The 17,783-nt window shown below is 38.8% G+C and overlaps 1 protein-coding gene across 5 annotated transcripts in view; it reads left to right on the top strand.

Moving 5' to 3' along the window:
- sgg (shaggy) overlaps positions 1–17,783 on the top strand; it is a 46,356-nt gene that overhangs the window by 17,227 nt on the left and 11,346 nt on the right. For all 5 annotated transcript variants that reach the window (XM_067093931.1, XM_067093928.1, XM_067093929.1 and 2 more), the window contains exons 2-4: positions 13,877–14,067; positions 15,180–15,263; positions 17,100–17,210. In XM_067093931.1, coding sequence (XP_066950032.1) covers positions 13,877–14,067; positions 15,180–15,263; positions 17,100–17,210 — 386 coding nt within the window. The remainder of the gene's footprint in view (positions 1–13,876; positions 14,068–15,179; positions 15,264–17,099; positions 17,211–17,783) is intronic.

Consider the following 17,783-nt stretch of genomic DNA (forward strand, 5'->3'; position numbering starts at 1 on the left):
AGAGGTATTCCCCAGCATTCCAGAGGAAATTATGAAAAGAGGAGATTTCTACCTTAGCATATATTAATGTTGATGGAGCTGGACTGTAAGAAGGTATGATATGAACAATGAAGAACAAGGTATGTTGTGTAGGCCTTTCTAGCTTTGAAGGTATTTGAGGGCTGATTCCTTTATGATTATTCATTGGCATTGAATGAGTATCGGCAAATGTACATTACTGTACTTTCAAGGTCGTCTTCAGTGAATAAGGACTACTAAAGTTCATTACTATACTTTCAGGGTCATCTTTAGTGAATAAGTATATATTGGAAAAAAAAAAAAAAAAAAAAAAAAAACATTACTGTACTGTACTCTCAAGGTCGTCTAACCATATTAGGTCTCTCTCTCTCTCTCTCTCTCTCTCTCTCTCTCTCTCTCTCTCTCTCTCTCTCTCTCTCTCTCTCTCTCTCTCTCTCTCTCTTTTTTTTTAGAAAGCTTGAGGATAAGTTCATGTGACAGTTTCAAGAAATTAAGAGGTTATTGGGCTATTACAAATGCATATACACGTACACAGTACTTTGTAGGATATTTGGTTAGAGGTATCAGTAGATTCTCTTTATGTGCAGGTTTGTCCCAGTAATGAAGAAATTTGCTAACTTGAGAATGAAACTCTTGTGTTTTGTAAAGATAAAAATTTTAATTACATGAACTTGTTTCTGAATTTGGTGGAATATGAAACTAGTAGGAAAGAAGGTAGAAAGAACGGCAAATGAATTAAGCTCCCTTGGAGCAGGCTCTTGTCTCTTGTTTGTAGGCGAAACAAAAAAGGATAAGTGGCATATATAGTACTTCTCACAAATACTAAGTCAATGCCAGAGTAAGTATAAAGAAATGGATCACTGTAGAAAACAAGACAGTAAATTTTACGTATTAAGAATTATATGTGTGTAGTTAAAGTATGCAGATCACTGGGGAGATGAATTAAGGAATGGACCTTAGAGAAGAATCCTTAAAAATGGTCCATTTAGATATTACCAAATGGTAATGAGGGCTATGATAGATTTGTAGAAATACAGTATTGAGTATTATTCAGAGCGAAATTTTAAAAAAGGATCATTTGTCCAATTAGCCCCAGAAATTATATAAGGGAAGAAATAGCCAAGTTACCATCATATTCTTCAACAGTACCAGACGAAACATTGGCCTTTTACAAAGATGAGAGCTACAGTAGCTGCTGTTCCTCTTGGGAATGATTGTGGCTTTCTTGACAAGTAATACAATGGATGTGGTGTAACCTGATGACTAGTAGTGTGACAGATCTGTTGCCTTGATTTTGAAAAGGTCTTCAATGAGGAAGTATAGAGATATATTTCTTGAGGATTAGGTTGCTAATTGTGGAAATGGAAGTAGAACACAGAGTACGTTATTGGAAGATCCACTCCAAGAGTTCTTGTCTAAACCTCTGCCAACATTTAACCCCGTAGACTGCATATTGGTATCAGCCAGAAATGGTTAGTTGTTGGGATCCAGATGAAGTCTTACATGTTTGGGACTAGCCTGGTTATGGGCAAAAATCTTTATTTATTCTGCTGTAACAGTAGTAATTATACCACCTTGAATGATGGGCATGTGCACATTACATCACTGTAGCCCTAAAATATTAATTGTGACCCTTTGTTTTATTTGCACCTTTCAAAAGTTAATTAAAATTCAAATTTCTATTACCTGTGTTTTAATTACTCTTCTTGAATAAAATCAATAAGGTACAAAGCCTCTGTTACAACTTTCAAACAGATTTCTTGATCTTGTATCAGTTTTGCAAAGATTTTTTTATTTTTATTTTTACCCTCCTGGAAAGTATCTTGCAAGCATATTATGCTGTCATTTGGATAGGTTGCTGCACATAAAACATTAAAAAGAACGATTGAAAAAAAGATATTAGATATAATGCATTAGTGTTTTTGAGGTTCAGGCCTCTCAAAATGGGGTAGCCTGATGCAAGAAACAAGGAATGCTAACAGCAGCACAAAATCAGGCCCTAAGAACTGCATACATCCAAAGAAAAATAGATGGAAATATCTCACCCATATGCAGGAAGTGCAGTATGAAAGACGAGACCATAAACCACATAGCAAGCGAATGTCCAGATCTTGCACAGAACCAGTACAAAAAGAGGCATGATTCAGTTGCAAAAGCCCTCCACTGGAGCCTGTGCAAGAAACACCAGCTAGCTTGCAGTAATAATTGGTATGAACACCAACCTGAGGGAGTGATAGAAAACGATCAGGCAAAGATCCTCTGGGACTATGGTATCAGAACAGTTAGGGTGATACGTGCCAGTAGACCAGACGTGACATAGATTGACAGAACCAAAAAGAAAGTATCACTCATTGATGTCACAATACCATGGGACACCAGAGTAGATGAGAAAGAAAGAAAGAAAAAAATTATAAGTATCAAGACCGGAAAATCGAAATAAGAAGGATATGGAATATGCCAGTGGAAATTGTACCCATAATCATAGGAATACTAGGCACAATCCCAAGATCCCTGAAAAGGAGTCTGGAAAAACTAGATGCCGAAGTAGCTCCAGGACTCATGCAGGAAAGTGTGCCACTAGAAATAGCGCACATAGAAAAGTGATGGACTCCTAAGGAGGCAGGATGCAACCCAGAAACCCACACTATGAAAACCACCCAGTCGATAGAAAAAAAAAAAAAAAATAATATATGAAGACAATAGACCCTCTTTCAAGCAAGTTTTGTTAAAGAGAATGGCAGCATCAGTGGAATTGATTTTATATATGGTCTTCTCAGTTCTTATTATTTTCTTCTCGTCAGGCCTGATATTTGCTTATAACTGGCTGATGTTTGTAGTCTGGATAAGAAACCAATTCCTTATCCAGGCTATGAACATTGGCCAGTTATTAGCAAAAATCAGCCCTGACGAGAAGAAAGTAGTAAGAATTGAGAAGACCATGTATAAAATCAGTTTCATTGATGCTGCCATTCTCTTTAATAATGTTTGTAGTCTGGATAAGAAACCAATTCCTTATCCAGACTATGAACATTGGCCAGTTATTAGCAAAAATCAGCCCTGACGAGAAGAAAGTAGTAAGAATTGAGAAGACCATGTATAAAATCAGTTTCATTGATGCTGCCATTCTCTTTAATAATAATAATAATAATGATTGATAATAATAATAATATAATAATTTAATTAATAATAATAAACATGAACCCTTTTCATATGGAATAAACCCACAGGGGCATTGACTCTTCTTTGCATTAGATATTGCCTGGCTTCAGTCCCACCTTTCCCCGTTGGGTGGTGGTGCCATTAGTGCACATGTGCACTGGAGGTATTACTGAAGGTTCTTTGCATCATCCTTTTGGTCCCCAGCTCCATTCCCTTTCATTCCTTTTATTGTTCCTCCTTACTTATTCTTTTTCTTCCATCTTTCTTGTCAACCTCTCCTAACAGTTTTTACATAAGTAACTTACCAAGTAACTACATAGGTATTAGTTTCACTTAACTGCGGCAGTTCAGAATTTGAAATTTGCAATAACGCGCTATTGTTTTAGTGTAGGTAACTGGACCCTGCCCACTTTTGGGGAAGAATAGGCACAACAGTGCTGAAGAGCTCAATTCATTTCTGCCGGTCAACTGAACAATGTTTGGGCGAGCAGCTCTAATTTGAATTTCGCCGGACGGATGGCTGTATCTTTCGGCTCTGGTGAAGTATTCATTAGTGTTGGTTGCATGCTATTTATTAGCTTAGCTAGTTCCTTATTCAGACTTGTGACTAATTTTGATTTAGTATGTTGGACTCTGGCTTGTCTAGTATTAGGTATTGTGGCAAAGGCTGTGATACTAGACTTCTGCCAAGTATGACGCGTACACTTTGTGTTGCCATTGTAGAGGGGAAATTTGCTCGTTTCAACTTACATGTGACAATTGCAAAGACTGGGATCAGGGTAAATGGAAAGGTTTGGATACACATTTAGATAAACTCCAGAAAGACAGACAGAGAAAGGCGGCTCCTAGGGCTGAGGCTAGAGGTTTAGTTAGTCAGGTTTCCACTCCGAACTTGGATATTGCTGTTTTACTTGTGCCTTCTACGCCTGTGACTGCTTTCCCCCTTATCACCAGCCCTCTGACTTTTCCTCAAACTCTACTACCTGGCTCCCATTCTTCCGAACCTGATGTCATTGCCAGCCTAGAAGCTAGAATTGACCAAAAGTTTGGGCTGCTTGTTAACACTGTAGCCAAATTGGGTCTTCTGTTAAGGCCCTTATGGACCAGGTAAGTGTAATTAGTGTTGGTACAAGTGTGGTGTCAGTGGAGGAGGTGACTACTTGTCCCACCAATGCTCCTAGACAAGGTCAGTGTCAAACTCCCCCGAACCTGGGAGGAGGCAAACTGGAGGTCTTAGGGAGGTCAGTGAGTTTTGCCCATTGGTAGTTGTCCCCTCAACCGGCCTGTTGATTGAACCCAGAACTTGGCGGATCGCTGTTGGAAAGGCGTCCATACAGATGTTCATGACCTGTCGTCCAGTGATTCGGACACCAGTAGCAGACCGGGCGTAAGTATTTTTCGAAAGTGTCAAGGCCATTGAAAAGGCATGCTCCTTCCACTGAGCGTGCTTCTCCGCTTCCCTGTAAGCTTCCTAGGGAACAAGAGCGTAGTCCTCTTCCCTCCTGCAGCTTTTGGGTAGTCCTGAGCAGGTTGTGTAAGACACTTTGGCAGCAGAAAGCCAGTCTTTGACATGGCATTCCTCATCCAAGTTGTCTAAGTGCCAAGTTTCCGAAAGTACAGTGTCTAAGTGTTCTGTGTCAAAGTGCCCAGTGTCTGAGTGCCCAGCTTCCGAGCTCACAGTGTCCGAATGTATAGTGTTGAATTGCCCAGTGTCCGAGCGATCAGGTTATGAGCACCCAGTGTCCGAGCATTCAATGTCTTAAGCGCCCAGAGTTGTCCAAGCACCCAGTGTCCGTATGCCCAGTTTCCGAGCGCCGTGTGTCAGAATTCTTGCCTTCGGTATGCTCGGCGCCAACCCCTGCCGTCATGGATCCTTCTTTGGAACCTGTGCAACAGCAGTTGGCTGTTGGATAGGTTCTAACACTACAGAAGCAACCTTCTGCTATGCAGGATCAGGCAGACTTAGCTCCTCCTCCCATTTCATCCAATGAAGAAGCTGACAAAGGAGCCATTGATCAAGAGCACCCTATGACAGCATATGCAGTGCTCGTGAAGTACTTTGTTTTCTGCTATCCAACTTTGTTCTTTCCAAGGGCCCCGTTGACACCTGGTTCAGCCTTCATGATAAGACAGCTGGTAGAGGGCTCCAGGCTACCGAAGATGATCCTCTCCTCATCCTCTAGGAAGGCTTTTGCGTGCATTGATAGTTGGTTAGCGGAAAAGAGGGAGCTTGGTAAAGGTGGTTTTCAGCCTGCCTCCCTCCTACCTTTTGCCAAGGAGGTACTTGTCCTACTCCGCTGGGGAGCTCCTTCCCTGAGAGTTTCTGCCTCCTCCCAGGGGGACTTCTCCAGCCTTGTGGACTTGACGCGGAGATCAGCTTTTAACTCCACTAAGATCATGTTCTCACCCTCAGAGCTAGACTGTTTCACGAGAGACGTCTTTAAAGTCTTTGAAGTATTCAGCTTCTTGGATAGGACAGTTGGGACTTTAGCCAAGGAAATAGAAGACTACAGTACACTTCAAGAGAACTTCGCTGCAGATTGGTTGGGAGTACTCTCATGCGCGGATAAGGCCACCAGGGATGACTGCCAGGAGCTGGCTACCTAGTTCTCCATGGGGGTCCTTGAGGAAAGGGAACTGTGGTGCACATTTACCACTAAAGGTGTTATTCCCTCTAAGAGATTGGTTCTCCTGTTTGCACCTTTAGATTGGTCAGCTTTATTCCCGAGAGCTACAATAGAGCAGGTTGAGTCGGACTAACAGAAGTTGACACAGGACCTTTTGATGCAGTCGACAAGGCATGCCAAGAAGTCGTCTTCCAAACCGGCCTCTTGCAGGAGCCAGGCTTCTCCATTTCTGGGACAAATGGGAAGCCAGGAATGCAGAACCCTGGGTAATAAAAGTCATACAAGAGGGCTATGCCATCCCGTTCAGGGAAAAACCTCCTTTGACATCTTCGCCCATCAGCTTAACAGCCTACCTGGAAGGCTCAGAGAGGTTTTTGGCCCTGAACGAAGAAGTATCGTCCCTACTCGGGAAAATAGCTGTGGAGGTGGTCGAAGACGTAAGCACAGAGGGTTTTTACAACCATCTGTTCATCGTTGACAAGGCGTTGGGAGGTTGGAGGCCTGTCCTGGGTGTCAGTGCATTGAACTTTTTTGTGCAGACTACCAAGTTCAAAATGGAAATGAACCGTTCAGTCTTATCAGCCATTCAACAGGGAGACTGGATGGTAACGATCGACATAGAGGACAGGTACTTCCATGTCCCAGTACATCTGGACTCCAGGAAGTACAGTATCTGTGGTTTGTATTCCAGGGCGGGGTCCTTCAGTTCAGGGCTCTCTGCTTTGGCCTCCCTACAGCTCTGCAAGTCTTCACCCATGTTCTCGCCTATGTAGCGAGCTGCATCTTTTTTCCGTCCCGCAAAAGGAGTCAAGACTCGCCCTGCGCGCACAGCCAACGAGTGGATGAGCCTGCTGGGCACTCTGTTGTCCATCGAGAAGTTTGTGCCTGTAGGAAGGTTACACACAAGAGTCCTGCAATTCTTCTTAAAGGCCAGTTGGCAAAGGAAAACTCCCAGGCTCCTTCATTTTCCGCGTCACTCCCGAGATCAAGGAGGATCTTCGGTGGTGGCTTACAGAGGAAAGGTTTTTATTAGGAAAGTCATTGCAACCGCTGAGCCCCGACCTAATGTACAGACACGTGTCGGATCTAGGCTGGGGGCTCTTGTAAGTGACGCGGAGATTTCTGGGAATGGTTGTTAGAAGAAGAGAGACTACATATCATTGTAAGGTAACCGAATGTGATTCGCTTAGCCCTTCAGCATTTTGCGACAACATCATGGGACAAGACAGTCACAGTCCATTCGGACAACACGACTGCATTGGCCTACATAAAAAATTAGAGAAGTCTTAAACAAGTTCATGGCTCACACCAACACATCCATGATTGCTTGTAGCTCTGTTTGGCCCCAGAAGGAGTGATCTCCAGACAACTCAGTCTCAGGCTCCTAACAGACTTCCCCAGACTTCTGCAAGAGAAGCCTTCTAAAGCAGCCTCACTTCCATCGCTTCCGACAAGGCTCATCCACGCTCGCTCTTACAGGCTTCAGACTGTTAGAGAGCTTGTCAGAGTGAAGGGCATTTCAGGAAAAGCTGCAGAAGCAGTTGCCAAGTGCAGACATCAGTCTTCTGCTAATGTCTACCAGGCGAAGTGGACAGTCTTTCATGACTGGTGCCAGGCATGACATATCTTCTAAAACCTCTGTAGCACACATTGTGATTTTTTTTAATGTTTCTGAGGTCCTCTCAAGGCTTGGCCACCTCCACAATCAGAGGTTATAGGTCTGTGATAAACTCTGTGTTTAGACATAGAGGTCTTGATTTGTCTGCTAATCAAGACAAGAGATCTAATTAATTCCCTGGACACTTCCAATCAAGAAAAGTCTGCATCAGTTGCCTGGAATCTGGATGTCATCCTCAAATGGCTCTCCTGCCCTCTATTTGAGCCCCTTCACTCCTTATCGCTGAGAAATTGAACCAGGAAGACTCCTTTTAGTTGCCTTAGCTACAGCAAAGAGGATCAGCGAATTAGATGCCTTCAGTAAGCTGGTGGGTTTTTTGTAGGGAGACGTGGTCTGCTCATTCACGCTTTGATTCGGGGCAAAGAAAAAAAACCCATCCAACCCCTGGCCTCGTTTGTTCACAACAAGAGTTTGTTAGATATCCTTGGGCTAGCAGACCAGGAGAGAATTCTTTACCCAGGTTAGAGCACTTAAGTACTACTTGGATAGGACCAAAGGGATCAGAGGTCCCTCTCAGAATCTATGGTGTGGTGAAGAACGCCTCACAACTGTTATCTAAGAATACCTTAGCTTTCTTTTTAAAGAGAGTTATTTCTGAGTCACACTTAAAGATTCAAGAAGACGATCTTCCTGTTTTTCAAGTCATTAAGAAGAACTTGTTGCTCTCCACAATTCTCCAATCAACTTAGTAGAAGTCAGAATCAGTGTTCGCCCCCATTATATGCTAGATTTGGAGATAATCTATAATAATTGCAGTACGATAGGTCCATTGGCCGTGGCTGGCATGGTGTTGGGGGAAGAAGGATAGGGGTTATCCCTTCCAATCCTCTATCTCCTTGCCTTGTTAAAGGATGCCGAGTTTTGAGAAGCCTGGTGGTACCATGTACCAGGAATACCCACCAGTCGTTGTTTTTAATGTTTGGGTGATGGGTTTGTGTTTTACTATTGTGGTAACAAATTTGGTTTGTGTTTTACTATTGTGGTAACAAGTTTCTGGTTGTATTCATTGTACTGCGCCCAGGGCAAGGGCATTTACAAGGTCTTACAAGTACTTCTTGACTGCAAGGTTCTCCCACTGAAGTAGAGACGATTCTTGACTTTACTGCCGCGTTACTACAGGTTGAGATGAGTGCCAACCAGATGCAGTATCTTCCTGCTGCAGCTCTCTCACCAGATAAGGTTACAACAAGCATTACACCAATGCTAGCTACCTTTCTATTTCAAATTCATCTCATTTATGGAATGTTTTTGGGTAGAACATGCCCATGCATCCCACCCCTTGTCAATGTGGGATTCAGGTATGTAGTTAATTTGTAAGTTACTTATATAAAAATGACATTTTTATGATAAAGTAAAGTTTTATATATACTTACCAAGTAACTACATGATCAAAGCCCTCCCACTTCCCCTCTCATGGACATAGGGCACAAATGAATTGAGCTCTTCAGCACCGTTATACCTGTTCTTTCCCGAAAGTGGTTGGGGTGTAGTTACCTACACTAAAACAATAGCGCGTTAGCACGAATTTCAAATTTAGAAATGGCCCGGTTAAGTGAAACTAATAGCTATGTAGTCACTTGGTAAGTATTATAAAACTTTATTTTATCGTAGTGTCTTTTCATTGTGCAACTGAGGTTTTCCTCTTGTTACACCATTAAAACCTTCTTTACTCTCAATTTCCCTTTGTGCTGAATAACCTCATAGGTCCCAGTGCATGGGCTTTAGCCAAAATTTTATACTCCAGTTCCAATTCCCACTTTTTAAAATTTCCTAAACAAAAAAAAAATTGACAGGTATGTTAACACTGAAAATTTATAATTTCGTAGGTAACACTAATCAGGTCTGTTGAGTTTGAAAAAATAGAATTATTGTCCATTAGGTGGTCTGCCATTTTATTGGTAGGAAAGATGCAGAGGAAAAAACATATTCAAGCTGTCTTTATTCAGACTCTTATATATTTGAAATATCATTTGTAGTAAGAAAAATAATTGAATTACATGAATACTTTCCATAATCTGCAATGAAAGTAGATGCTCATAAATGCCAAAGTTGATGAACAAAATCAGTGAAACAAAACTTAGTAGGCAAAGCCTACTCTGCTGGGTTATAGACTACCTGAAATACCAGATATGAGACCGAGGAAAAAAGGGACTCTCTCTCCCTTGCTGGCACAATGCCAACTTATGTCTCTCTCTCTCTCTCTCTCTCTCTCTCTCTCTCTCTCTCTCTCTCTCTCTCTCTCTCTCTCTCTCTCTCTCTCTCTCTCTCTCTCTCTCTCTCTCTCTGGAGTGTTCTATAATTGTGCATAGACATATAGCAACGTTATAGCAAGCAACAAAACACCTAAGTTACCTTTGATTTCAATGCTTATGAATGTATTTCCAGTTACAGTACGTGTACTAATATTAATTAGTACTGTACATTTTATGTTTCATGTAATTAAATTGTTCAAACACGTGTTGGTTCCTCTTTTTTTTTATTTTGTATTGTAAGTCATAGCAATTTCCTTTGTCATGGCCCCATCCATACTTAATGTTTTTTCCTTTGTAATTGTGTGACTCCTTTGTACTGCTATGGGATTGTGAAGAGCAGTTAACATTGCAATATTCAGCATTTAGCATGTTTGAGTGACTGATGATTTTTTGCTGTTTTTCAACAAACACAATGCTTTATGTGGCATTCCCATTGTAGCTACCTGGTCTGTTCGTCGACACAGCTGTTGAGCTTGTAATAACTTTTAGGTCTTTAGTTCTGATTATTATTGGAAACAGGATACTATTTGGTTCACATACTTTTGAAGGAGTTTGGTTGTGAATTTTCTATTCATAAATTTATTGTATTTGGTTAGTTTTCTTTGGTAGGACCCTTGTATTTGACTAATCTCTATACTCTTTAAGAGAAAGAGGAGGGAGAGGAAAGGAATTGTTGTGTAGTTGATTTCAAATTGTTTTTGCATGAAGATTCATTTGAATTATGACTGGGAGGTCTGTTGCTGGTAGCTTAACATAACTGTGAAAATAAGTAACTGTGTGTCAAGTTCTTCCTGAAGTAGGTTCAAGTAAATACAAAAGGAAGATGAAAGAAACAGGAAGATAGAGGATTGTCCCCAATTCTAGGTTAGGTTTGTAGCTTTGGCTGCATGTAAGGTTTCCCTGGGTAAGAGACGGCCTTGAAATTGCATTGTCGTAGGTATGCATCACCTTCTTTATCTAGTCTGTTTTCAGACCAAAGGGCTTATCACTATGGCTCAGGTTACAAGTATATATGTCATAGTTTTCTGGGTGACACTTGTGGAGTTTGGAGTGTTTTACAGTATATTGTAGCTTATCTTGGAAGACTTTTCTTTGTTCAGTATGCTAAACTTAACATGCACTTGTTCATATTAAATTATAGCACTTTTCCCAAAATATTTTTTAATGTGTTGGTTTTTATATGGCATCTTGGTATGGTTATTATTAGATATTTTAATGAAACCACAGAATTAAGAATCTCATCTTACAAGGCTGGAAATCTTTGTAGAAAGCTCAACTGTTATGGTCAAGTTTAATATATTAAGAAAGATCTTTTACCTGTTGTAGTGTGGAAGTGAAGGAAATTCTGATATTAGATATTTTAGGACAGTAATGAGGGGTAAAGGTTATTCAAATGAAAATTAAAGCATGATAATAGTTTTAAAACTTGCATCAGAGTACGTAAATTACGGTACTAAAATTGTAGGATCATACTTAAATAGCCTGCTGATAAATCTGCATTTGCATCTCATGGCTGTGAGGAACCCCTGGATCAAGTTTAAATATAGTACCTTGGTTGCTAGTGCTATGACCACCTCTCTTCACAATGTCTGTTTTTTTGTGTTCATTTGTCAGCAGTAAAGTGGAATACTTCTTTCTTGGTGATTTTGTCCTTGCTACAGACTTCATATTCAACTCTGAGTAGTAATTAATGAATGCAATAATTGTTAATTTTGAAAAACTTACTGGACATCCCCATTGTAAAAAATCAAATCTACAATAAGGACATCAGATTCTAAGCTTTTTATCTTAAGAAATACCACTTTGACCACTTTGACAAGTCTCTTGTCACATAATTGTGATGTGGTGCCTGTGCAAAACCTCCCCTTATGATTGAGAAGCAGCAGCCTGGGAACTTTGCACCTCGTGGTTGAAGAACTCTTACAAGTCACACTATGTTGGGAAGAGATGAACATTCTGGAACACATTCTGGAACAAATTTTATTGTCATCTTTTAGCTTTTTCATTTTGGAGGTATGATATTCCTCATGCATGATGAATGTTGTCTTCGTTAGAGGTTGGTGAAAGAATAATGGCCATCAAGCTGGTGGTTTTACTGTGCCATGAATTGTTCTTTTCCAAAGTGTTTATTACCACTAGTTCAGTTGCACTGAAGTGTCCTGCATTTTTGTGTCTGCCAGAAATTAATTTGACTCTTTATGCCAAAGGGTGCCCATTTCCTGCATGATCACCTCATTTTTTTTTCTAAAGACTCAAAACAGAACACTGTACATAGTTGTTAACTGTAAATGTCAAAAGAATGAAATAATAAAGTACTCCAATTTTGCTACCAAGGTAGATTGATAACATCAGATGTGGTTTTGAGAGAGAGAGAGAGAGAGAGAGAGAGAGAGAGAGAGAGAGAGAGAGAGAGAGAGAGAGAGAGAGAGAGAGAGAGAGAGAGAGATGGCTTATAAAAAGTATGGCGGATGCTAGGCAAAAAGTAATAGGTTAGCTCTCTCTCTCTCTCTCTCTCTCTCTCTCTCTCTCTCTCTCTCTCTCTCTCTCTCTCTCTCTCTCTCTCTCTCTCAGATTGTAAATTTCATTGTGAAATCATTGTCAAGGAATAATTTTTAAAACTGGGAAGCTTTAATTTGTATGATACTGATTGATAACCAGCGATGTGATAAGGTGATATTGAAGAGTTGTGCTTGTAAAAGTGGTAGAGATATCTGCGTGTTGCACAGCATGGGCAGTGCAGGTTGCGCCAATTATCGGTGAATCATCTCCCGAGTAGCAAAGCTGTGATTGGTTGCTTTGATTTTGGAACTGAAGGGTGCATTTGGTAATTGCTTCTTTTTCGCTACTCAGCTGCCAGTTTGTCTTTGCGGTGGTACAGTATCCTGAAATTTTAGGCAGCATGGAAAAAGTTGATAAGATAATTCATGGTTACGTAACATCATGATAGTTTATTGTGTAATTTTCATTGTTTGTGGTACTTGACGGTCTCTTGTTATTTGACAGAATTGCTACCTTTAATCCCCTTTTCTCTGAGTGGAACCTCTGCTTACTTTTGTAGTTAATAACTTACTTCAAAATTTTTCTGTGGATTACATCCACATGCCTGACTGATATTTGAGTGCTGAGTTCGCCTAAAGAGTATCTCGTATGAATTATTTTCTTCATTAAGTAGTCTTTGTTCTTAAAATTTTATGAATATTACCTTTTTAATGATTTAAAAGTTTCAATAAAAAGAGTATGAAATCCAAACACAGCACTCTCAAAGGGCGAGATAATATTCTGATAAAGAATTATTATAGAAGGCTGTTTTGAAATACTTAGTCCTTGCCTTCTATCAGGGTTTGAGGAAATTCTTCTGTATCTCCTGCAAATGGACTGTCTTTCATGTTAAATTTCCAGGCTTCTGACTGTTACAGCCCCATTGATATCACTTGTGTGATCAATAGGGATTTGCTAATTCTGGTACACTCAGAGGAACATCTCGATTTCTCTTGGTTTTTTTTTGTTTTTTTTTTTTTTTTTTTTTGTCATGATCTTGGGAGCATGGGGAGTTGGGAGAAGTTGGGTCACCAACACAGTCACCATATGTAGTGTTTAGATATGTTGATAGATAGGCCATCAATGGAAGGAACTTTCTTTGTTTTTTTTTGGGAGTTCTTGTCGAATGGCCAGTGCCTGACCCTTGAAAGCTTAACCTTCTGGCCTTCCTGGACTTTGTTGATGATAATCAAGATGATGGTGGTTAAACATCCATCCAGTTACAAATTGCATTTGGGTTTTTGACTCGTGTTGAAAAGTAATTGATTTCCAGCCCCAATACATGTTATTTCCATATTGATTTGTTATGTATGTGTAAAATATATTATAGGATACTAAAACCCAGCCCCTATACATGTTATTTCCATGTTGATTTGATATGTGTGTGTCATATATATTATAGGATACTTCAGGATATTTTTATATTTGTGACTAAACTGTGGAATTCTGAGATTATTGATAGTACTGAAGCTATGGTGTTTTGTGATTGAAATGAAGCATGCAATTTAGTATTCACTGTCCAAACCAGATTGAAGTAAATACCTTAATGCTTTTCTGCACTTAGTTCATAAAAATTTTAATTGGATTTTCATTTACTGTTCCAGGTAAAGATGGCAACAAAATCACAACGGTTATTGCCACTCCAGGCCAGGGTTCGGACAGACCGCAGGAGGTCTCTTATATGGACACAAAAGTCATTGGTAATGGCAGTTTCGGCGTTGTATTCCAAGCAAAGCTGTGTGAAACAGGGGAACTCGTTGCCATCAAGAAGGTGCTTCAAGATAAACGATTTAAGGTAGGGGTTTTTGCCACATTGCATTTTGTTTATTTGTGGATGTTAGCTGTTTCAAATCTTCTGGTATTCTAGGGTCATTGCAATTCTTTGAAATTGGAGAGAGATCTTTAGCCTTTTTGTGTGGTATCTGCCGAACAAAATCTTTTGTTCTTCTCTGTATATTACATTCTGTAGCAGTAGCAGTAATGATAATGAGCAATGTGCCACATAGATTAGGGTAAACATTTAGTTAAAGTCTGCTATTTACTCCTTTTTATTTCTTATTTTAAGAGTTTTGCTTTTTTTTTCTTATTTTAAGAGTTTTGCACTGTAAATAGTTCACCAGAATTTGTTTTTAATCTTCAGTTTTCTAGTTTTATCTTTATTGTTATGTAACTGTTCAAAAAGCCTCCACAGAGAGCAATGTTTGAAATAACATATGAATAAATTGTGGCATTGTTGAGGGTTGTATCATCCCTTTGTTTCACTGGTATTAGAGTATGATGACCTGATTTTTATAGTTGAACTGGGAACTCCCTTTCCTTTGTGTGCTTTTTGTTGATGTCTGAATTTATTTTCTATTTTATGAGGATTATGATTAATATAGATGTTCAGGACACAGTTTGTGTGTGTCGGGGATCTTCTGTTTTTGTTCACCTTTGTGTGATTTGCAAATTATCCCATAAGATAGTGTGAGCAGATTAGACAGCTACAAAGTGAGAGAGGAAGTATATCTTGGGCAGTTTATCTCTCATGATTACGTTTTTTAACCATTTGAAATTCTTATGTTGGCAAATGAATTGTACAATCTCAGGAACATAAGGTGTAGTAAAGAGCTGGACTTGAAAGAAATTCAATGTAAAAGAAGAATTATAATTACATGTATTTAGAAGCAAGTACCATAACTTTTTATTTTGTTATTAGCTCAGAAGTGGTTAAGGTGGTGTTTAGTTCTTGTTTTTCATTACTTGAACATTCTTATAGTGTGTAATATCATCTATGAAATATCTGTATTTATGGAAAGGAAAGAAATGTGGATTGTGTAGGATAAATTACAATTTTTTATCCACTGTCCTGCTCTGCTGGTAATGTGTACAGCTGATTTTATCTCAACAAATCTTTTTCCTTTTCAGAACCGTGAATTGCAGATAATGAGAAGACTAGAACACTGTAATATAGTCAAACTGAAATATTTCTTCTATTCCAGTGGTGACAAAGTAAGTAACCTTGTTGTTCTCTATGTTGTAGATATTTTAGTTTGTGGGTTTTCATGAAGGTCATAGAAACTAACACAATTCAACAAGATGCCTTTGTTTTATTACATTGGTTATGATTTGCTAAATTTGTTGTTTATGGCTAAACTAATTTGGAACTCAGTTTAAGGGGAAGTGCTATTTTGTTTTATTAATGTAGAATTTCTAATGGTTTTATGTTACTGTGTAGGCTTGATTCATGTTTCATACTAAACCGCCAAATCACCAATTTGCATATTTTATGAGGAAATCCTTAAAAGCCTCCTTTCTTTCCCAAGTATGTTGACCAAATTTAACCCTTAAGGGATTGGGTAATTAACTGTAATGCACACCCCTAGATTGGGCAAACTTTAAGGTCGGCCAATTTAATAAAAAAAAACATCACTGGAAAGAGGAAGATATGCAAATGCACAAGGTGTAAGAAAAATACTAATTCTGAAGAATTTTCCCTACCTTCCACGGGAAGTTGGAAGTGACTATTTACAACCCTGTGTGGGGCCTCTTTTACAAAACACTCATAAATTTTACCATGTTATACATGTTTTTTCTAATAATTTATTTTATTTTATTTTGTAAAATTATATTTACAACTCACGCAGTATCATAACAGACAAGAACTAAAATCAGTAACAAGTTCTGAGCATATTTGTTGTAAAATATTTACATAAATTTACTGAGATTGGGAAATGCAGAACCTTTTTTTGGATGTGTACATGTTTTTTCTAATATTCCTTTGCAAAATTACAACTATAACTGACATAGAAAAGTTAAGAACTAAAACCAACAGTTATCCCTGGGTATATTTATGAGCAAATAAATAAAAGACCTCATGGCAGAGAGAGGAGAAAGACATTTCCCCTCCAAGTCAATAACAATACTGAAGTTCCCAAGACACCCATGATCGAGCTGAGCTGAATTCTTTATTTGCCACAGTTCACATATGAGCTATTGAAGTATTGGAAATTGTTTCTCTGCTCGACACAGACAAATTGTATGGCACTTAACATTAATCCTCCTCAGAGGAGATCCGTCCACCACCCACAACCTGTTTTAGACCTTCTATTGAGGGGATCTGTCCATTAAGGGTTAAATTTTAGGTAAAATATGTAAAAATTCAAAACCTTCACTGAGGAACCAGTGTAATAGCAACAGGGTAATCAGACTGTAATTCCAGTGTGTATTTTCAGTGAATTCAAGAGCAGTTCTACAAGAGCTGAGCTAACCTTCTTAAAGTATTTTCCTTGATACAGATAGGTGCTTAAAAATCCAGAATCTCTAAGCAAAACATGAAATATCCATTGCATGTGTATATGCAGTTTTTTCGTATATTAAAGTCAGTAGCTACTAGTCTCATCCTTGACATTGAACACCCAGTAACAAGTATTAACAGAGCTTCCCCTAGTAGGCTAGAGGGATTCTTTTTATGTGTATGTTTGGATTATTCAGAATTGTTATTTCTATCTGGTTATGTTGACTTCCCAGTATCAAGTGTAATTTTGAACTGAGATCCTTTTGAATTTCTTCCCTGGATTTTTCTCCCAAGTTCCTTCTCTAAGTTGAGTTTTTCCAAACAGTTCTGTGAATTTTGTCATCCTCATTTAGCTGTTTGAAGAGTTCCATTACTTATCATACCCTTCAGAAATGACTTATATTTGTGCTAAAAATATCTGTTTCAGTTTTCTGGTTACACAAATCTTACATTTAGTGTTATTAGATAGAGAAACTTCTAAGTAAGTAGTAAGAAAGTCTGAGTTGCAAGTGAAGTGCTCTATTTTAATGGATTATTGTCTTCAATTTCAGAAAGAAGAGGTGTTTTTGAATCTAGTGTTAGAGTTTATCCCAGAGACAGTATATAAAGTAGCAAGGCATCACAGCAAACAGAAGCAGACGATACCAATCAGCTATGTTAAGGTATGTATATTTTTCTGTTGTAGTACAAAGACACTCAGGAATCCTGAGTATCTTGACCTCTCACTTAAATAGAGATTCAGGCATATGTATGATTAATATGGTTTTGATGGATTTACATTTTTATAATAACAGAAACCATTGTTTTTCTTATAAATCCATTAATCATATATTTAGTGCCCCCTGCTCAGCCCACAAATCTTGCTGCCTTGTAAATAGTTTCCATGAAAAGTTAGGTTATTGGTTAATAAATACATAAGGGAACACAGGAGGGTTTGTTGTGAGATGACCCTCTGAATGACAAGACTATTGACCTTGAAAGCATCACAAGCTGTGATTTAAGTACATGTGTAATTAACCCTTAAACGCCGAGCCTCTATTTACAAAAACGTCTCCTGTATGGCGGCGGCGTTCGCGAGTTAGCGCTGAAGCGGAAAAAAAAGTTTTTTTCAAAAAATCACAGCACGCTTAGTTTTTAAGATAAGAGTTCATTTTTGGCTCCTTTTTTTTGTCATTGCCTGAAGTTTAGTATGCAACCATCAGAAATGAAAAAAAATATCATTATCATATATAAAT

The sequence above is a fragment of the Macrobrachium rosenbergii genome, chromosome 50 (genome assembly GCF_040412425.1).
Source record: "Macrobrachium rosenbergii isolate ZJJX-2024 chromosome 50, ASM4041242v1, whole genome shotgun sequence".
In the NCBI taxonomy this organism is placed as follows: domain Eukaryota; kingdom Metazoa; phylum Arthropoda; class Malacostraca; order Decapoda; family Palaemonidae; genus Macrobrachium; species Macrobrachium rosenbergii.